At 40.2% G+C, this 23,013-nt stretch overlaps 1 protein-coding gene across 1 annotated transcript in view; it reads left to right on the top strand.

Moving 5' to 3' along the window:
• The first annotated feature begins 11,389 nt into the window (after positions 1-11,389).
• The window catches only part of LOC134528062 (E3 SUMO-protein ligase ZBED1), a 33,276-nt gene continuing 21,652 nt past the window's right edge, over positions 11,390-23,013 (top strand). Inside the window, exons 1-4 of the mRNA XM_063361278.1 lie at positions 11,390-12,852; positions 17,636-17,767; positions 20,193-20,393; positions 22,234-22,391. Of these exons, the coding sequence (XP_063217348.1) occupies positions 11,734-12,852; positions 17,636-17,767; positions 20,193-20,393; positions 22,234-22,391 (1,610 nt within the window). The 5' untranslated portion in view covers positions 11,390-11,733. The remainder of the gene's footprint in view (positions 12,853-17,635; positions 17,768-20,192; positions 20,394-22,233; positions 22,392-23,013) is intronic.

The raw sequence follows: 23,013 nt of genomic DNA, 5'->3' as shown, positions 1-23,013 counted from the left end.
ACTTCACGTATTTGTCAATGTACGTAAACAAACAGCATGTTATGTTTCGCAAGATACATTTGGGGGGGGGGGGGGGGGGGAGGGCAGGTACGTTTATTCTATATTTTACAAGAGTCAAATTTGAGACAAGTCACACCACACAAACTATATCCGCCTACCGAAGTCAGCAAAATTCAATATTTTTCCTTCCAGTCATTTATTATCCTCCACATTCCACACTAACGTCAACGCTGGCGCTCCTAATTGGCTAAACAGCATTTCACACTGTGAAATTTCGTTCTAGCGAATACTGCATGCCTCGATAACATTTTTTTTTTCAGGGCCATGTTGCTGGTTAGACACTCAAAACATTGTCTGAAGTGTAGGGTTTGGATTGAGAATTAGTTCTAAATGACTTTTTTTATATAACTGACTGTGTTTAACCACGGATATTCTAATTCATACTTACTAGACATCATCAAACGTGGTTAAACACCATTTACGCAATGTTTTGGGCGGAAAAATATCGCTACGGCGAGGTAAAAAAAAAAAAAAAAAAGTGACTTCACTACGTGAGAGCACGTGGTCTCCTGAAAATTCGTAACTCCATGCCTGAGACCACAGTTGGCTGAAACTCGCCGAGGGGTCGTTACCACAATGCCGAAATACCAAAACGCCAAACGTACAATAACGCCGAATACCATAACGCCGAATGCCAAAATGTTGCTGCGTGGAGGGGGGAGGGGAGCACAGCAGCAAAATGAAAAACAACGAATGAATTTGTGTGTGTTTCTTAAATGTATCTTAACACCAAAATACCACAACCTAACCTAACCTAGGCTAGCCTAACCTAGCCTTACCTAACCTAACCTATGTGGCAGTCCTGCAATGACATTTTTCGGCGTTAATGTATTTCGGCATTGTGGTAATTCGTCGTTGTGGTACACAGCAGTTTTCTAGCTGTCGGCATTGTAGTCAATTTGGCATTCGGCGTTATGGTTTTCGGCGTTATTGTACGTTCGGCGTTATGGTTTTCGGCGTTATTGTACGTTCGGCGTTGTGGTATTTCGGCGTTGTGGTGCGTCCCCCTCGCCGAGGATGTGAAGATCAAAGTGCACGTGGTTACTGCCGACACCAAGACGCGCGAGGCCGGGAGTTGTCGTGTCTGCAGACACGAAGACCACTGTCGCCACGTCCCCAGAAGAAGCGGCGGTCGGCAGGAGCGTGTCGTAGGACAAGGCTGTGCCGAAGTGCTCGTCACTGCAGCGGCAGCGGCGGGTGCTGTCGCGGTCTGCATGTCCTGCCGTCGGCAACCCGCGGAGTCCTGCGCAAAACAACAGTTCAAGCACGCACGTTAGCATATTTAAAAGTTATTAGAGTACTGTGAGACAGTCGTGTGAGTCAACATAAATTAAAACAGACATTTAAACTATGATCTCACCTTGAGTAAAGTTAAATTTGGGTGACACGATGACGAATAATATAAATACAAAAAAAAATTGTAACACATACCCATCACGAACAGTTGTCCCTTCATTTTGGAAGTCTGCAAGACAGATTTTGCCTCATTATTTTCATTTAATACGTCAGGGAAACAGCTGTGGAAGGTAAATGTAGACGGAAAGTCGTGAAGGGGATATCTCATGGGTTCATCCCCAGATGGCCAGCTGAGCTTGTAGCCATCTCGCCACCACAAGCTTCAAGCTCCAAGTCTTGACGTCGTCCGACCGAAGGCCACCCTAAAGCCCGACCTGCAACCGCCAGTATCCAACCCTGCTAACGGAACGCACCCCTAGCCATGGCCCACCCGAGTCAGGCGAGCACCGGAACAAAAGGTATAATTAAAGACCATGCCCTAATCAACCAGACACAACGATTCCTGTACATTATAAATTCAACGTATATTAACAATAACATCACTTTTCATTAAAAACACCATACAAGGGAAGTGCGACATAGGAGTGCCCGGGTCACTCACGTGTGGATTTTTATTAATACATTTGTGAGTGCTCCCCTTGCGGCTTTCAGCCAAAGTTAAATAAAGTAGTGTGTGACTTAATTATAACCTCCCAAATTTTTGTGTATCATACGCCACTGGAGTAGTTAACAAGTGACGAACAGTCTCCAGTGTGACTCACGTTATTTAAATGTAATTAATGTAAACATGTTGAATCCAATTCCTAAAACGGATCTGTGTATTAGATTATTACTTATTATTTAATGTGTGAATTTAGAGCCACTTTTAACCTCTTGTTAATTTAATAATTTACGAATAACGGAACTTTAGAAACCTTGGCGCAAGGACGCGAGCCCTCCCCTCGCGCCAGGGCCAGATTCCAGTACCGAGCGACTCACGGGCCGGGGCGGACGTGCGTCCCACAGGGAGCCTTCAACCATTGTCTTCACCGATTTCATTCCTGGTAATTATAGTCACGCTCCAAAACCGTTTTGTAATTAACTCCCCGTGTGTGCCCGGTCCATTTACGGTGTAGGGCCTATCCCAGTCGCTTAAACGTTAACTCCCCGCACAACGCATTACGCAGGGCAGTGCAGCATACGGCACGGGCCGACTCCCGCCCTCACAGACGTTTGGTTAATCGCCGAAGTGCACAGGCACCGGCCACAGCGAGTTAAAGACTTTTAACGAATTTCATAGCGAGCCGCGATCCACACAGGTAGGCCCAGCCGTCGCTATTTCGCAATTTACGGGATTGGCCGACTCCAATCGAACTCCCCCTTTCAACCTCGACTGGCGTGAGGACTTGATATTAGTGACGGCGCGTCAGAGCGCCCAGTGTCAACATAGTGTAATTTGTGTAGGGAAAAATAGTGTAACTGTAACTACAAGTGTAATTGCCAATTCTCATTAAACGTCCACTCCGCACACTCCGTGCGCGACGTGTATATGACAGTGCAAACCAGACTCGTGTATGTTATTTGTGAAACTCCCCAATCCAGTAAGAGATCAGCATGCTATGCTGTGTAGGGCCAGTAGTGTATCAATAACCAGGGATCCCTCACACCACGACCACCATCGCCGTTCCTAGTGGGCCACGCAGGGGCATTCGCAACTCACGACCCACTTTGTGGTTAGCCATAGAGCTAGCCTGGCGCCCTCCCAGACACATTTTCAGCAGAAAACCAGCCTTCCCGCTAGGAACTACGCCGGATCGCGAACGCGAGAACCCGGACGACGGCAGTCTGAGTCTAGCTTGAATACAGCTCACTAGTCTGGAGTGCCTACTATTGAGTGCGAGAATCATCGAGACTATCAGTCTTGAATCAGTTGCGGTTACTGGCAATAATTAATAACTAAAAACTTGTGTAGAAGAATAATTCTAAATCTGAATTGTTTTCAAAATAAAAGAGTCCACAATTACTGATAACATATTCAGGCGGTTAGAAGCAAAGGGATGCAAGTGACAAAATATTAATAATGAGTAAATGAGGTTAAAAGTTAGGACCAAATGTAAAATTCCTTGAAAATTTATAAAATTATTTACATTATGAATTATGTGTATTGGATGCTAATGAAGCTAATTATTCTATAATAATGTATCCGGAGCAATATTTTGTGGTCAGTAATGTTTTTTTTTAAATATTTTGTTAGCACTTACACCCTTATTCTGTCACCAAATGTGTCATTCTTTTGTCAATAAGGTCAGGTTTAGAATAAAGTACAACTAGTCAACTCCCGATAATCCGGCGGCCATTTGGAAAACATATTTGTTTTTAATTTGTTGAAACAATTTTTTTATGGTTTTGGATTATCCGCGATTTTGGATTATCCGCTGCATCGGTCCCCTCCATTAGCATGGATAATCAAGAGTCTACTGTATTTCATTCAATTTTTATGTCCAATATTCTAATATTAATGAAATAAACAATATGTATCATACAATGTTCATATTCAAAGTAACATTATAGCACACCAACAACAGCACAAAAACAACAGTCCAAGAACGACAATATTATTTTCATGGCCCAATTATTGTTATTTAAATATTTTGTTTATCTCAAACACAATACATTATCATTTACACAAATGGATAAGACAATGAAACATTTTTTCCAAAATATTATTATTAGTTTATGGAAAAAATAGTCTCCTTTACTTTCCTCCTCAGAAAACATTAATCTGACTCCCAAATATCATCCTCAGAAGACACCACTTCATTAGCAGGTGCTGTGCATGGTGTTCTACTTCCTGTAGATTTGCTTTGCAAGGCAGAAGCTGATTTTTTTTGATTTGTGGTTGAGATTTGTGTAGAATGGATGGTAAATTGGGGGCACAAATGGAAGTAACTGCTGAAGATTCGGATATTTCTCTGTTGTTATGGCAGGTGGTGAAGAAAAGAGTTCAGTCAACTGTATTCCTGAGCTTGGGCACCCTGGTTTTGCTCGTCTTAAATCAATGGAATCAAACTCCATGTCTTCGCTGAGGGTGGATTTATAAAACAGCTTGTATGGACTATCTTTTTCAAAATGAAGCCACTGAAATGTGCGAATACCTGTGAATTTGTCTTTGACTTCTCTATCCATAGATTCTATAGAGAGGAAGTCATTGTTTGGCATCCGTACTACTTGGAATTTACGACTTGCATGTGCCACAACCTGCATCCAGTCATCGGGAACAAAAATATACGGGTGATGTTTCTTGCTTTTTTCAATGAGACCAACATCTTGGTCGCACTCCATATAGGAGTGGCCCGAAATCAGGAATTTGTGGTCAATGGTCTCGAGAGAGGTGTGTTTTATGATGTACATCCAGAACTTAATGATGTTTTTGTTCTTGTTCTATCCCCCTGCATTGTCACTGAAAGCAATGAGATTCTTCACAGTTGGAGGTAGTTGCTGCACATACTTAAGCAAACATGAACCAATTTTTTGAGCCCCTTGATGCCTGACCTTCATGCCACGTGTACATTATAGCATGTCCACTAGCAAGATCATGTACAGCAAAGTTGTATGTCCGTAGTTGCCGCAGATAGTATACTTTATTGCAAGTTAAAACTGGGCTAGGCAAAGTTTTTTGAAGATCAAAGCATATTGCTTTTGTTGTGGTAGGACTATCATTTTCCAGCTGTTTAGCATCACTCTTTGCTGACCTTGCTTTTTCTGCCCTACGCAAATGAAGTTCCTTGTTAAGTATGCTGCTATTAACTATGTCAGGATCCACACTATGTGTAATCTTACTGTCAAGTACATCGCATGTAGAACATGTGTCTGTGTGAGGATGTTTGAAACTAAGATTAAAGTGTGTGTTAAAACGGTTTGGAGCCAAAGTTTATCTCTGTAGACAATGTGGTCACATAGATAACATGCAATTAATCTCTACAAAAATATATTATGTAAACACCATCATTATACTACACTATCAGTAAAGTTTTCAAATAAAATTTCAGAAATATAATTTTCCCATAATCATAATGTAAATAATTTAAATTTTCCATAATTATATGCAATTTCATCTTGCAATATAAAGCAATATAATTAGGAAAATATATATATTTAATTACGGGAATCAACATACATTTTAGATTAACATTAAGGGCCAGACGTGAATATATAAACAAAAGGTGTAGTTTGTTACTTGAGCTTTAAAACTGTACATCTGCTAAGAGTCTGGCATAATCGAGCAGAGATGTTGAAGCGGTGCAGTATTGTGCATTGAACTGCAGCGGTGATGTGGTCGCTCTGTTGTGTGAGTTGAAATTTGCTAGTAAATTGCTTAAGAACACTGCAGTCCTGTTTTTTTTTTTTATTATTATTCCCAGCAACCGACACACATCCTGAAATCTTATCGTCTCGAAATTGCGCCCTTGGTCTAAGTGTTACCCCAAATCTGCAAATAAAGTTGACTATTGCATCTGCAATGCTAGTGGTTTCTTGGTTAGGAAATACATAAGCCTCTAGCCACTTACTTAAGGAATCCACTGCTACCAGAATTACCAGTTACCATCATTAGTCTTGGGAAATGGTCCAGCGATGTAGATGGCTATCCTCTAAAAGGAGGCCCCTACATTGTAAGCCCTCATTTTTCCACTACTCCAGAGTTGTGGCCCTTTTTTAGAAGAGCATGCTTCGCATTGTCTACACCAAGCATCCACGTCCTGGCGACACCTCAACCAATAGTAGTGTTGACGGATTTTGGCTACAGTTTTGTTCACCCCTAGATGATCACCAGAGGTACCATCATGAATTTCTTTCAATACCACTGCCACTAGACTCTTTGTAAGGAGCAGTTGCATTGTAACTACTTTTCCATTTTGACTCTCACATGCCCTCATTAGCAGCCCATTAACCATCTTCAAGGAATCCCACTGTGCCCAGTAAGCTTTCACAGCCCTTCGGTCACTGGAGATCTCATGCCATTTTGGACTTCCAGTACCATACTCTATCCAGCTTATAATGGGTGCCAAGTCAGGATCTGGCCACTGTGCTGCTTTCAAGCTGGCATTATCCCGTTTATCTTCCCCATTAGTTATCGTTGTTTGCCGAACATCTTCGATTTCCTCAATTTTCTCTGCCCTATCGCAATGGTTGCAGTCTACCTTGCAAGGTCTTCGGGAGAGGGCATCTGCATTGCTGTGAATTCGGCATTTTCTGTGTTCAATCCGACAATTATACTGTTGCGATGTCCTCCTGCATTTCGGGCAGTCCCACTGGGTGTGTCCTGGTTCATTGCAGACGAAGCACTGTGGGCATAATCCTACTTTTCTGATCTGGACCAAGGCCTCCCAGCTCCTCTTGTGCCAGGCCAAACGAAGAGTTTGCTGAACCTCTGCATCCCTGAGTCCATCTATAAAAGCACTAATAGCTAGCGGCTGGTGGAACTCCTTTGGTGCTTCTGAGTAGGCGAGGTGCACGAGTCGCTCGATGTCAGCTTCGAATTCTTGGAGTGTTTCTGAAGATCGCTTTTGACGTGTCTTCAGGGCTGTTCTATACACCTCGCCTACGTGTCGATCGCCATTCCTCAGCTCAAGGGCTTCTACTAATACTCGATAGTCTTTCTGGTCGAACTGGTATGGTCTGCAGCAGTTCTAGTGGAGGTCCTCGCAGGACCAAGACGACTGCCGTAGCCTTTCCTTCCTCGTCCGAACCATTCACCTCAACAGCTGCCTCTAACTGTTGCCTGTAGACAGCCCACGATGATTGGCCATCAAAGGTGGGTGGCTTGAATTTTTGGTGACCAGTTGCATCTTCTAACTTCACGTCTCCGGAATAACTACTCCGTTTCGTAGCAGATATAGCTTCCTTGATCACCTAATGGCACTGTTCAGTTAAAGCTCCTACTCGCTGTATGTGACCTGCTCGAGTTGAGCAAGCTGTTGCGGCACTCGCTATTCGGTGGCCTGCTCGTGTTGAGCAGTTTTTCATTTTCTGCTAGACGTTGCTCCAAACACTACTCTTTGCCTTCCATCTGGATGCTGGTTTCATCGATCTTCTTCTTCATTTCTTCTTGGTTCTTCTTGATGTCCTCTATCTCTGTCTTCATAGCATTCTTTATCTCATCTTGGCAGTTCTTGATTTTACTCTTCATCTCTTCTCAGTTACTCTCCATTTTATGATTCAATTCCTCCAGGCCCTTTTTTATTTTTTGCTGGCTGCTCTTCATTTTATTCAGCCTACTCTCTATTCTCTCCTGATTACTCTTCATTCTTCGTTGTTGCTACCATCTACCTTTCCTTCTACCTACGTAAATTTCCCTCCTGGTCCCATGTTCCGTGGTCCCGGCCACGTTGGCCTGAACTCCACTCTCTCTCCGACTGGAGCTACGCGGGCAAATCAGGGCGAGTCTCAGGACAATTCGCAGCAGGGACTTAGGGACCGCAGGCAGAGGGATGTCAGTACTTTCCCTCCTTCTTTTTGCAGTCTTCCCATTTGACCACTAGTGCATGTATTGGAGTGGCATCACCGCTGACACACTCTCCTCCTCTACTGTTTCTCCCACCATGAACCTAACTATTCCCGTCATGCAATCTGAATTTTCTTAATGCTTGAAAAATATAGCCCCCTCAGCAAAGAAGTTTCACTTCAAAAAAACTTACTGTGTTCGTCTGTGCTGTCTTCATTAGTGTCCCGAATATATGTTTCGTCACCTCGCTGAGTTCTCCTGTGTATCTCTGAGTTGTGAACAGGGGCGTAGCCAGGGGGGGGGGGGTTTAGGGGTTCAACCCCTCCCCCCCCCCCTTAGCACCAAATCTTTAATTAATTTCTTATTCATCACTCAAACAAATTTAATATTAAAATTAATACAATTTTTACCATTACAATATTTAAATTTAAGTACCGAAAACTGCTAAAATAGTACTATTTTACACCTTAAAATCCAAATTTTCCTAGGGGAGAACCCCCCACCACCCGCTTTAATACGGGGGGCCATGCTTCTTAACACCCCCCATACACAAATCCTGGCTACGCCACTGGTTGTGTAGTCCATTTAATCGGTTTAGTATAATTGTTGGGTTATTCTGTTTGTTGTTGTGTTGTCTAAGTTTGTTTTTGTCTTTAATTGCTGTTTTTATTCTACTATCTCGTCGTTGTTGGCCAACTGTGGCTATCTGTGCTGTAGGTTTGACGCCGTCCCCGCTACCTGCTATGATTTTTACGTGATTTTTGTTTGGGTTCGAGATATCAGGGAGGGTTCGGCCTTGTGGCTAGAGGTAGGGGTTAATGCAGTAGGGGCCCCCGAGCTGTTATGGCCACTCGGGACGCCTGAAGAAGAACACAAAGTTACTGGTGGATACCTGACGAATTTACTACGGCACAGCCCTATACTTAGTGCTGCCCATTCTGGCCGTAACGGTTGTCCCGAATCGAATAGTCACATGCGCAGCCCACTTCCTCAGTGGCGGCTCACGATTTTACTGCGCGTGAAGGACGTACTCTTGCACATGATGCCCGGTTACAAAATAAACTCTAACATGACAAATTATACCTTGACGAATAAAAAACTTCACTATTACACAATACGTATTACGCTGGGCTAATGACACGTAGGCCTGTATCTCCGGCGACACTCTACGTGACTCTTAGATGTGTCCCAGAAACTGACTCGTTAGTAAGTTGGGTGGCACGATAAAGTTGACGCCAGCCACCGGTGCTCCCTCTGGTCCGCAAAGGTCGTTATGTCACAACAACACTTACTCTTAAGTGCGTCGAACACGCCCGAGCGTGATGTCCGCCGAGTGTGTAAAAGTGCGCCGCGACGAACACCAAAGTGACGACAGCGCCCGGCCGGGTGTGGCAATGCGCCTAATTAAATATGTAATTATTCTGTTCAAATCAAAAACAACCAATTTAATAACAATTTAAAAGATAATTAATTAAGGGAAATTATGTCCAATTGTTTTATAATCATATATTGTGTAATATATCTTTTAAGCCCAAAACTGGCCAGATCTGTTTTCCCACGCTCCACGTGTTTAGGCGCGAGGCCGCAGGGCGGTCTCGAGTTCAGTTACCGTCGGGAGCTCGCAGGGGTCGGACGCTCCGCGAACGCAGAGCCATCAACTTTCGCGCTACATCCACATCTCAGCAATAGTGAAAGTTCTTAAAATCCTTTTACCAGCTCTGCGCCGACCCCACCCAGTCGCACGATATTCCATGTGACTCGTAACTAATTAATTTTATCCCAACAGGGAACTTTGCATTGTCTACGTAATTTCGTGTCCAGAGATTAAGGACAGCGTAATTGAGTTACGCAGTTTCGGCTTCACAGCCAATTAATTGTTATCTTCGAAGACTCTTAGCAACGTGTGTCGAGTTCTTACTCGCTAACTTTCACCTCTTAACTTTCATCGTCTATAAATGTGTAACTTGTAATGTGCAATCTAACCGAGTAATTTCCAATTAGAAAGTGACTGTAACGTGTATGTCTCCAGCTTACCGGGTGTACGTACTTTTCGGGACTTTAATATTTCGCCACAGGTTAGAGTGCAAATAACTTTGGAACATATGTGCCATTCTCCATATTAACGTAAATGTCTGCATAAGTTGTTGCAGCACAGAAGCTCCGCGACTATCCACCGCATCTTTCACGTTGACAGTCGGCCACTGTATCAGTCCGTATATACCACTTTGCAACCTATCCTGATCGCGCGCACCGTTCATGCTTAGAGATACGCGTGTCGCAGCAGTCAGACAACAGACGCGGCCAGTACCTGGACCAATAAGTGTATCGGTTCTGAATAAAGTGCAGTGTCGTGTCAATTCGTTTACCAATTATTTATATGGCGTCCTGGGTGGCCTGAACAGCTCGGGTAGGTTTCGAACCGCGACGCGCTCCTGCCTGCAGCCACGAGGCCGAACCCCCGTTAAAACCCCTGAGATCTTTTCCAACCTTATAAATTCCTTTAAAAAAACTTAGACAGGCAGCGGGAGTTGCGTCACCGTGCGGCGGTTACAAAATAAACTCTAATATGACGGATTATACCTTGACGACAAAAACACTTCACTACTACATATTACGTATTATACTGGGCTAATGACACGTAGGCCCGAAACTCCTGTGACTCTACGTGGCTCTTAGACGTGTCCCAGAGACTGACTCGTTAATAAGTTTGGTGGTACGTGTCGCCTACTGGCTGCCCCGTGCGGGCTGAAACTAATTAGCCGGTAAGCTAAGTTGATGCGTGAAGCGCCGACGTAATGTCTCGTAGACTCCCCACAGTACTTACGTAATATGCTGAACACTCATCTTGGAGCACTGATTTATTTAAGTGAAATACCTCATGGTAAATTGAGGCCGACCACGGAACTGTACGTAAAAGATTAAGAAAAGATTATGACTATTGAAACTACATGTCGGTGAAAGCAAGAGTTGATGGTTCCGTTGCCTGCCTTTGCCTCTTTGCACGAACTACACTTTGTTGCACGTTCGGTGCACACGCCTTTGCGAGACGTTGATGAGGCATAGCGGTTTATGCGACATAGAGGAGCATTGGCGGTCGGCGTCAGGTTATAATGTTTAGGCTTATCCCTTCCACGGAATTTTCTTTGATGGATATGTTTTTTTATTCTTTGTGATCACCTGATTTTGGCTTTTTTTGTGTGTGTGTTTGAATAGGTATTTATCCTTTTGTTTTTAATTGTGTTTTCTTATCAGGAATAGCATATGTCAAAATCTTAATATTGAATTTATTTATATTCTAAAACATGAAAAGGGTTTTATTGAACTCAAAATACTCTATTAAGGATATTAATAACCCACCATTTTGAATTTGGTAATTTTATCTGATAATTTTCAATATTATTTTCATGACATGTTATGTTCTGTGGTTTGTTGAGTTATAAAATTAAAGTACACATTATTACCGTAAAATTTTGGTTAGATTAGCAAGGTGCTAATATCGCTATAACAGCTATCCTCTGTATTTTAATTGCTCTATGACGAGATAGCTGAAAGTCGATACCAAGTGCAACTTGGCAAGAAGTGTTTCTGTGCGATGAATTGAAGTTCGATCAACATTCACTCAAGCTCGATATCTATCTACTTGTCAAATGATGGTTGTATCGGATAATATAGCGGTAAATTTGGTGCGAAATCAAATGCATCTCTTTTATACGAAATGTAGAAGTAATAATTTTTAATATTCTGGTATTTTTAATGAACATAACCATATATATTGTGACTAGGCATCCATTTTGATTAATGTTAAGGAATTCAGTTGATCATGGGTTATTGGTTTTTGATTTTTTTGTAACTTTTAGAAATGCGGACTTAAATGCGTACTAAATGAATGACCAGTTATGGAACAAAAGATGCAAATGATGTTCGCAAAAATGATGGAAGAAAAACAAACCCTTAACTACAAAAAGCTAGTAGTCCCCATGGCTATGCGTAGTATATATTGGAAATATTTTGGATTTCCTGCCAATGATGATGGTGATATACTAACTAAAGTAAAAATTGTTTGCATCTTATGTAAAACACAAATAGCATATAATCGTAACACGAGCAATTTACGCATGCATTTGCAAAACAAACATGCGCGTGAGCTAGTGGAACTTGAGGCAGCCACACCACCTCGTAGGATGAACCCAGAACTCAAAGAAAAGCGTGCCCAAAGGAGGACAATCAACAAAACACACATATGTCCCAGTGACAGTCCAGGGCAACCATACATATACACCACTATTGCAGATGGCACTGTTCACATTGACAGTGACATACAATTCATCACAGATCCGAACATTAGTTTGCGAAGTATGGAAGATGAACCTAGCAACGGGACCTGTGAAAATTCTAATCTCCGTGTAGTTGTGGAAGGTGGGGCGCAAACTGGGAATGGCCAGAATGTCGCCATAATTTTGCCCGAGGAGAATTCCAATAGCACGCTTCCAAATGTTGACATAAAAACAGTTTCAGACGCAATAGCCGAGTTTATTATTTTAGATCTGCAGGTGCCAGATGTGGTTGAAGGACGTGGATTTCAGAGATTGATTGCGACCTTGCGTTCCCCGTGCGAGATCCCCAGCAAGGCGAAGCTCGAAGAGGAGCTGATCCCCAAGATCTATGACACTTTCAAAGAAGCGGTGAGTACTTCCATTTCTAGAGTTTCCAGTGAAGTTGGCTTGAGCATTGAGGAATGGAAGTCAGGAAACTCTGAGACGTACGTCACATTCGCTATCCACTACCAGCAAACGATGGAGAGTCCTTTGGAGACACGAGTGCTGAACACTATCCACTGCGCCACTGACATGGACTGCTCACAGTGGATAACTGTGTTTGACCGTATTTTGTCTGAATGGAGCATCAAAAGCTACGATATCACTGCAGTCGTTATTGCCACGTCGCATCTCGATCTCATCAAAGCCCTGTCCGAGAAGAAGCTTACAATTATACCCTGTCTTGTCCATAGTTTACAGGTTAGTGCACATTGTTGTCTTTGTTGCATTGTACACACAATAAAACAAACTGTTGAAATAAAATAAAAGGTAATATTATGAGAAAAGTCTAATTGAAATGTTAATTTATAGATGATATAACTGAGATGAGCCAGAAATTTGTGGAGGCAAAACACAGTGAGTCTTGCATATTGTCCTCGCTAGTCATAGAGAAAACTTGGAATGTATATCAATATCTAAAAAAAAAGCACGTTGTTCAAAAATGTGTCACATTTATGTTTTGTTGCAGAAACATAATGTAATGTTTCAGTGAATTAATGCCAACCCAAGGCATCAAATAGTAATTTTGTCTTATTTCAGGGTTTACTTTTGCTTTTTTGTTGTCTAGTTTCCTTGCTACAAAATTGAGTACGGTAATCTAGAAATAAATAGTGTGTTTGAAATATTATATACAAATATGTGTATGATAGTTGAGTGAAAGGAAATTATTATTATTATTTTTCTTTTTACTTGGAGGCATGACTTGGTGGTTCGCCACTGCTTTCTGCAGCATGGAGGTGAAGGGACATCACACCTATCCTAAACCCAGGAAGTATAAAATCGTCGACCAAGCAGGGAATCAAACACACGGCCCTCTGCTCATCAGGTTGGACTCAGTGAAAGGGTAGACGGTGGAAGTTTCAGGCCTAGATGACTTGTTTTTGTATCGACAGCATAATTATGCTTCACCAGTGTGAGAGTGGCCTTGGTTTATGTCAATACTGAGTGAGGTGGTGAAACGATATAACGTTGGACACTATTTGAAAGAGCCCGGGAACAAATACCGGCCCAACTCGAATCAATCAGAAACAGACATTTGACAGCTGATGTCCACGTGACACTCAACGACCACATGCCATACTCTTGATTGATTGATTGATTGATTGATTGATACACTTGTGATTGGGCTTCCACCTGGTGGCAAGGAGTTCTCCCCTACTGACCCAATTTCTGGCCTCTTCCTCAAGTCCTTTCCTCTTCTCGCATCCAGTACCTTTCTCTCGATCCTATTCCACTACAACTCTGATCTCACCAGGAATACTTGCCTTTCTCTTTCTGTTCTTCTCCACTCTCTCTGAATCATCCACCCATGATCCCTCCTCCCTCTATACACCCCTTTGTTCAACCTGTCTCCCACCATCCCTGATTTCTTCGTCCAACCACGTCTCAACCGCAACCACATCAGCCCCATAGGCTTCTACCTTGCTCCAGAACATGTCAGCATTTCTATAGGCCTATATATTCCTAAAATTTATTGTTGCTACTTTCACATTGTATGTTACCCTTCGTGACTTTGTGCCTTTCCAACCATTATACGTCCTTTTCCCTTGTAATCCTTCCTTCATCAGCCCCTCTTCTGCCCTGTTCACCTTCTCTACCCCATATCCTACTTCTCCCACCAGTCCATCTCATTACTACCGTTTCCCCCTGCCTCCTCCTCTACTCCCCTCCGACTCTACTCCTATCTGAGTCCTTCCCTCCTGCCAGTTTCCCTGCCCTGCACTTCTTGTTCTCAGCCCCTCCTCAAGCACCTGTGTTGATATTCCCACACCTTCTCTGTTGAAATGGACCTGGTCTCTAGCCATATGCCACCTATTTATCTTGCTGCTGGCACTCACAAAATCTGCTCCTCATATCTGGCACTGTCTCCTCATGATGGCCTCTGCAGCATTCAGTTTTCCCAAATCAGTTTCCATTCTGGTTAACACTCCACTCACTACAATGGTCCCACTGGTTTTTCACCTGATTTCACGAAGCATTTCTCTCATATCGTTTTCAAATTTTTGTGGCCCTGCGTCCCTGTTGAGTTCATTTGTACCTACATGCACCACCACCCTTTTCACACCTTCCAGATTGCACTCCTTTACCCTTCCCTGTACAACAGAAATTGTCTCTCCACTTCTGACTGCCTTGTAGGCCCCTTGAACCTTCACGTACCAGAGCAGTGCTACCATCTCCCTGCCAGTTCCGTCTCCTTTGTTGGTCTCTTCTTGTACCCTGTCATTTTCTTTCCGCCTGTCTACACATCCCTTACTAGGCAACTCAGCCCAACTTTCCTTGTTTGCCTCCACTTTATCGCAAACTCTACTCCGTATTTCTGTCTCTTCAACCCTTCCTTCCTGGCTAATGTTGTTTTTCGTGTCCCCCCCCCCCTCTTTTCTATGCTACTTCCTCATCTAAAGTGTCATTTAGTCTCTTCAGTCTGCTGATCTCTTCCTCTAGCCCCCTCACCATATCCGTATGCTCCCTCAACCTAGCATTTTCTCTCATTTTACTCACCAACTCTGCTCAAAACTGATTTACTTCGTTTGTAAGTCCCCATCCTTGTCTGCTCCGTCCCCCACCTCCCTATCTATTTCCTTTCCTCAGACACCTACACTTTACTCCTCTGTATACCTGCCCTCCGTTTCAGCTAGGGCCCTTTTTAGGTTCTCGACTTCTTCCTAAAGTTTATTAAGTCTGTCTATTACTTTACTATCTGTCCTATACTCTTCTAACCTTCTCAATATATCTAATATAGGTGTGTGTGTGTGTGTGTGTGTGTGTGTGTGTGTGTGTGTGTGTGTGTGTGTGTGTGTGTGTGTGTGTGTGTGTGTGTGTGTGTGTGTGTGTGTGTGTGTGTGTGTGTGTGTGTGTGTGTGTGTGTGTGTGTGTGTGTGTGTGTGTGTGTGTGTGTGTGTGTGTGTGTGTGTGTGTGTGTGTGTGTGTGTGTGTGTGTGTGTGTGTGTGTGTGTGTGTGTGTGTGTGTGTGTGTGTGTGTGTGTGTGTGTGTGTGTGTGTGTGTGTGTGTGTGTGTGTGTGTGTGTGTGTGTGTGTGTGTGTGTGTGCGTGTGTGTGTGTGTATATATATATATATTAGATATTCCTGAACAATTTGATATTCTATTCAATATGTCAAATAAAATCTATATTTTCATTATTCATTACCAATAAATACAAAAAGTGATACTTATTCACAAAACATTTCACTGAAAAAATTAAAGATTTTTTATTGAGAAGTTTAAATTTTTTCTGCAACATTATAATTTCATGGTTTTTATATGTAACAAATAATCTGTGACTATGATTCAATATTTCTAATAATAATAATCTTATTTATATGTACCTATAAGTAAATATAATCTGTTGGATGAAAATCATTTTAACTTAAAATATTATATATATATAAAATTTTAATGTTTGTAGACCCCTAACACCCTTGAATTATATAATATAATGACTCCATTGGTTACAATCTTGCTGCAGACAAGTTGCTAAATTTAATAAATTGCCTATTCATATTTTATATTTAACATTTGTTTGTTATAATTATAGTTGTCTCACTATAAACATTTAAGATTGTATATTTCAACACAAACAAATTTGATGGTAATATTTAATTGGTTATTTAAGTTTATCTATTTAAATAAAGGTCAATATTGTGTTTGATTTTGTGATGTAACTGATCCCGTAACTTAATGTTAGTTGAAAGATAATTTACAAATATTTAATTTTATAACAATGCTTTTTTTCCAAGTAATTTATTTTGAAGCTAAAGCTTAAAAAAATATATTTCTTTGGTCTTGTACATGGATATGTTTTAAAGAAAAACTACCTATTGTAGTTGTTATCATGGTGTGAATCCCGAACAATTTGTACATAGTTATTTGTTTCATGGTCCATAGACCCCAAAACCATCGTAAACTCAAAAGTTGATATATATATATATATATATATATATATATATTTATTTATTTATTTATTTATTTATTTATTTATTTATACATGCATAGACATCACATATTTATGGACATGATAACTTCCTTTATTTTGCACGAATCACTTCTAAACTGATACATAATATAAAATCTCTTTTGAATTGTTAATGTGCAAAATCCAACCAACCAGGTAGATATGTGGAAGGTTTTTTTTTTCGAAAAAAAAAATAAAAATCGCTATTATAACTTCTTAAATCACAAATATTAAATCAGTTTGATGTTATATATCATTAGAGTAATACAAAAAACTCTGACCATAAATTTTTTATAAAACAAGAGGTTAGACAGAAGTATTTATAAATTCCTTTAATAGGCACACCATCAAATCTGTTCAAATCGTTTTAAACCTTAGATATATTATCTAAAACTTTGGTCTTATTTATAAGACGAACCAATGCTGCTAGGGGTTAAAATAAAAGTTCATAATTTCCGTATCATGTACACTATCAAATCAGTTCTTATTTATTGTAAAAACGTGAAAGTATTATCTACAACATTTGTCTTAAATAATTTTTGATACAACCAACCATTGCTGTAGAGGGTGTATAAAACATGGAAATAAATTAAAAATTATAACTACTTTAGTAGGTACTATTTGTACTGTTACAATTTATTGTAAATCTTCAAAAAATTATCTAAAACTTTTGTCTGAAACAATTTTTGATACAAACATTTACTATCACATCATTCATAATAGGTACTACCTTAGTATGCATATTTGTTCTAAGTTTTTCTTCAATGCTGGAGGGATTAAATTAAAAACATTTGAAACATTTTTCTTCATGGAACATAGGAAAATGTTTAATCAGTCTTTTGGAAATTTGGTGAACATATAGGATGTTACATACATTTAGTTCTCAAAATGTTCTGGAAGTTTCCATAAAGTTCCAGAAAAAAAAAGGTAGGCCTATTCTTAAATCTACCTGTGCCTGTAAGCTGAGATTTTTAAAATATTTTTGAAGCATGCTGATGGAAATGTGATGCCAGTGTGTGTTTCTTTGCTGCAGCTGTGCACGAGCGTGTGCTTCGACCACTCGGAAGTCGCGGTCGTCCTGAACAAGTGCCGTGCACTCATCGCGCTGGTGATGCAACACCCGTCTGGCGCGGCAGCGCTACGGCTGCAGGAGCAGTTGGCTCAGGTGAACAGTTCTGTCATTGTGTCAAAGTCGAGGAAAGCAAGCTGTATGTCCAACATAGTGTGTTCCACCCAGGTTAAGCAACTTTTAATATCTTGTCAAGACTTATTTCTGTCAAGGACTAGCGATGTCAAAGTTGATTACGTGTTCAATTCTTGCGATTCCGCAAGGGATGACTGTATCGAGAATTATACGACCTTGATGCTTTACTTACCTCCACATTTCACACCTCCCAACAGAATTTCCATTAATAGTTTTCCAATTAAGCAAAAATCATTTTTGGTTATTTACGTTTTTTTTTTTTTAATTTTTAGAATCCATGTGCTTTGATTTCTTTAAAACAGTAATGTACCGGTGCTTAGAATTTTATTGGCTCTGATAACAATCGCTATGATTTCAAGTGAACTGTGGAATTATTAGAATTATTATTTATGTAGACATTAGTTTTTTTATTCTGATAATACTTAGTAGAGGTCAGCATAAAGTTAATACACAACATTTTGTGTAGTATTTTTTTTTAAAGCCATATTAAAAATTAACTTATTTTACTCATGTTATACAATGCATAAACTCACAAATTTTGTAAAACAATAATGCAAAATCTGAATGAAGCTGGGAATCGAGTTAGGAATCGATATCAGTATAGGAATTGATGAAATGTCAATGTTTTGACATCTCTGATTAATACATATATGTATGAACTTACTGGACTTAAAGGTTCCAGGTGTAATGTTGTTGCCTGAAATGACTCTCATAAGTACTTTTAAAAATTTTCAGATTAGCCAGATTGCGCTACTGATTTGATCTACTTTTGTACTGGAATTTCCATTCTTAAAAACAATTATTAAAACACGAGAACAGTGGTAACATTCTGACATAACAGTTAAACAAATGTTGTGAGTGAGCAGAGACCTCTGAGAAACAGGTGTGGATTAATAGAGGGAAAGAGTTTTGGTGCTTTCCTCCCTCTTTCCCAGAAAAACAGAAAAAAAAAAAATTTCCAAACTTTCTAACATTATTTTACTATTTAGTTATCTGCCAGTAATAAAACTTAATTAGTGATGTTAACATATTCCTGGTATCTTGTGATTGTGTTATCCACAAGGAAATAAGTCATTTAATTTAATTTCGGTATGTATTGAAAGGAAAAATAATTGTTGGAGGAAAAAGTATTTAAGGAAAAGTCATGTCCTTAAATGGATTACATCAGTTTTCTTGCTGCAGACTTTTCAAAGTTTTGTAACTTGAACAAACTTATGTGCAAGATCCCATTGTGTTGTTTTCAGGAGAAAAAGAGATACATGTCTATGTGGTGAGGATCACACAATTATTTTTTTTTTTTGCCAAAATAGTTTTTAGTTGTTATCAGAGCTTTGGCAGTAAGCATTGACCTTGATATTGAAAAACAGTGTTACTTTTGGTGTTCTGTTCCAATGAAAGTAAAATGTTTAAAATCTTCCGCTGTTACTGATTGATTTCATGTGCTCACCAGTCTCAAAGACAAAGATCCTATTTGTCAAAGTAATTTTGTTGACTTTGAAGGTCATATCAATAAAAATTGTAATAATCTGGGAAATTGGATCCTGGCATTTTGTTGCAACCATGTAATAATGATATTTGACCCAATCATGTATCTTACACACAAGGCTCACTATTTTCCAACGTAACTGTCAAATTTAGATGATATAAACACTGTCATGTGAGTTTGTTTGCAGGTGGAACTCAAACCAATGCTCATTTTAATTAAAATTATTGAATTTTAAGTAATGATTTGATGCAGAACAGTTTAAAAGCAATTTAAATTAAATATGAACACTTACCCCACTGAAACATAGATATCCAAAACGATAACAGATGGAGTCTGGAAAAAAATGAGAGATTTAGGGAATTGTGTTTTTGGGTTTGGCCATACAGTCTGTTAAGGGCCCCCACTTAGCTAGACACATACAGTGTGCAGAGCTTCAGAAAAATAAACCATACAATTTATAAACAACTCAAGATATCTGAGTGAAGTGTATTTACGAAAAGGTTTAAGGATACACTGAAAGAGTAGTTCTGTTTCCTTATTTTGTTTTTTAAACTGTAAGTATCTTTATAAGAGTGGAAAATGGCTAAAGCCCATGTTTTCAGAATAATTTTTTAGGCACAGATTTTGGAAAGCATTCAAGGGACTTACACATTAATCTTCACTTCTCTGCCATATAATGTTATGTAACCTCTCAAATATCACAGTTGCACTATGCTCGCCGAGACGACTTGTGTTCTAGTTGGTAGCTTTACGCTCGGAGGCGGTACTGCTCTAGAAGCACCAGCTAACATTACACTCGCCATCCCGCCTTGCCGACAATACACCCAACCCCGGACCGCGCTAGCCCCTCGACGCGAGGTAGCGTCCGCGCGTGCAAGCCCCCGCGCGCTGTGTCGACAGATGGAGGAGGGCAGCCTGGCGACGGACTACCCGCGCGTGTGGACCTCGACGTACGCCATGCTGGAGCAGCTGCTGGTGCGCCGCGCGCTGCTGCCGGCCGTGCTGGAGAACATCGTGGACGTGGACTGCGGGCCGTACGCTCTGCTGGACGACGAGTGGCGCGTCGTGGAGGACCTGGTCATGGTGCTGGAGCCCTTCAAGGTGCGTCCCCGGGGCTTTCTGGCGGCCGCAGGATTGGAGTGTTCTATGTCCATTGAAGTCGGAACTGAGATATAAGCATTTGAAAGTTCAAACAACTATTGAATATCATGACATAGAACAAAAATAATATTGGTCTTAAATTAAGAACAAACGTTTTTATGTGCGTAGACGTGTGTGGATATAGTACAAGTGAATACTAATATTAATTTCGTGTCCATAGCATAAAAAACCTAAAAAGTGGACATAGAACACTCCAATACTCAGGCGGCGATGTGTTTGCTCGTAGGTTGCTTTCAACAAAGAAAACTTTATTATTATTATTACTATTATTATTATTATTATTATTATTATTATTATTATTATTACAATGAATGGTTGTAAGTGCAGCTTGTTCGGGACCACTGCCCTGCTGGATTAGCAAATCTTGCCGGGTTTATCGAACGTCGGTAAATGTAGTAGGTGATAACTGAAATAGCAAACGTGAAAACATAAGATGAGAAATGTAACACTGCCAGATCAAACTGTCAGTATAGTCAGGGTTTTTTTTCACAGTCGGGGCAAACGGCAAATCGGGAAGGTGTCTTTTTAAATCCTGTAAAACACAGGGAATCGTACAATATCCTTTGTTTTTTAAAACAGTGTAATTTTTCGTTACGTGTAATATGTCCTGAACCTCATACAATATGTATTTTAGTCGGAAATATTAGTGGCGCTAAATATCTGAATCATAATTTTTAATTAAATAAATTAAATGTTAGGGATGAAAACCGTTGTGTATTATTTTTCATACTGGCAGTGTTCATGGAGATACTAATAACAGTTGTAATTGAATGATTTACTGGAAAACATTTTGGAATACTTGCTGCACGTTATATGTGTTTGCTAAAATTTTGTGTGATAATGTGTATCGTAATGTATTTGTTGTATGGCCAGATAAATTATGAGACAGGGGAAAGAGTAAGGTGGGACACTGAAAACAGGGCAAAGTCAGGGAAATTGGCTGAAGTAAGAGTGTGAAGACTCTGATAGTTTTGACTGGAATATCGAATGTGAAATGTAGCATGCTATAAAACAAGAAAAACTGTAGTGAAATGAAAATGAACAATAACGTTATACTCCAAGCGAACTCAAAACGCCGGCAGCCCAGTAAAGCTCCTGGTGGGCTTGGTTAACAGCCGGAATGCACCCTAAATATCTGCGTGAGAGTGGCTCGATTGGTGCCACATTATATAAAGTACCGAACCACAGATTGTAGGATTAAAGAGCTGTCAGTACACTATAAAAATATATTTTACAGAATACGAAAGCCCTCAATATTCATTACCTATCACCATGTGCATTTGTTGACGTAAAGCAGCTGTGTTAATTAATTGGCATACCTTATAAATCCTAACATAAAATAAAATGTAGGTATGTATTGTATGGATACATTTTTTTTTAATTGTCTCATTTCTTAGTAAAACCAATTAGATCTAATGTACCTAGTAGGTTATGGTTAGTTAAAGAATTTAACTTATCAATATCTAGGCTGCTACCTGTCCTGAGATTTTTTTTCTAAATCAGTGCTTTATTTTTTTTGTATTCTTATTTATTTTTTGTAGAAGGCACAGTCAGTACTAATTTTTCATGTTTATAATTTTTTTTTGTATTCAAATATATTTTTTCAACAGTTAAAAAGTTTTATGCAACACTTCATAACCCCCAGTTACAGAAAGATATTGGATAATGTTATTATTGAGTAGCCCTTGTTTGAAGTCTAGACTGTTTAACATAGTCTAACGAACCTATGGCACAGAGGCCACCTTGTGCTGAATCGCGTCAGACCAGTGTGTCGTTGCAGGTGACGATGATGACTTTGAGCGAGGAGAAGACGCCACTGATATCGCTGCTGAAGCCCTTGCTGTGGCAGCTCAACAGCTCTCACCTCAAGGTGAAGGAAACAGACTCCGAGATGGCTCGCCTGTTCAAGGAGTCGCTCGCCGAGAATCTATCCCAAAGGTGTGTATCCTTAAAGGAAGGCAGCTTATGGTCAGGAATTTAATTTTTCACAGCATATTTTGGCATGCAAGATGATAATTTTGTTCTAGTGGAAAGAGCTTAAGGGCCTCGCCTACCTAGGCACATACTGTATGCAGAGCTTCAGTAAAAAAAAACCCTCTTAATTTAAAAACTGCTCAATATATATCTGAGTGGTACCTGTTTATGAAAGAATACGCTGATGTTGGATGAGTTTCTGGATTTCATTTTTAAAATGTATTTTTTATTAGAGTGAAAATGGCTAAAACACATGTATTCAGAATAAGTTTCAGGCTTGAAACATCCAGTACAGATTTTTGAAAGCACTTGAGAACTTGCATTATACCTTTATCATTTCTCTGCCATATAATATGTGTACTACACAAATCTCATAGTTGCCCTATACACTAAGAAAAGACTGCGTGCCAGTCCAGAGCAGCATACCACGTTAGAAAGACCAGTGAGCATCGCACTTATTATTTTGCATCACTAACAGAAATACACCCCTGACTAGGCCAGCCCCTTAAGGGGGTGCCTCCCATTTCAGGTCAAGATTTTATATTTACAGAAATTACAGATAAACTTGCGGACTTTTTCAAATGTT

Source organism: Bacillus rossius, chromosome 1 (genome assembly GCF_032445375.1).
Source record: "Bacillus rossius redtenbacheri isolate Brsri chromosome 1, Brsri_v3, whole genome shotgun sequence".
Classification (NCBI taxonomy): domain Eukaryota; kingdom Metazoa; phylum Arthropoda; class Insecta; order Phasmatodea; family Bacillidae; genus Bacillus; species Bacillus rossius.
This window is presented reverse-complemented; position numbering and strand designations above follow the sequence as displayed.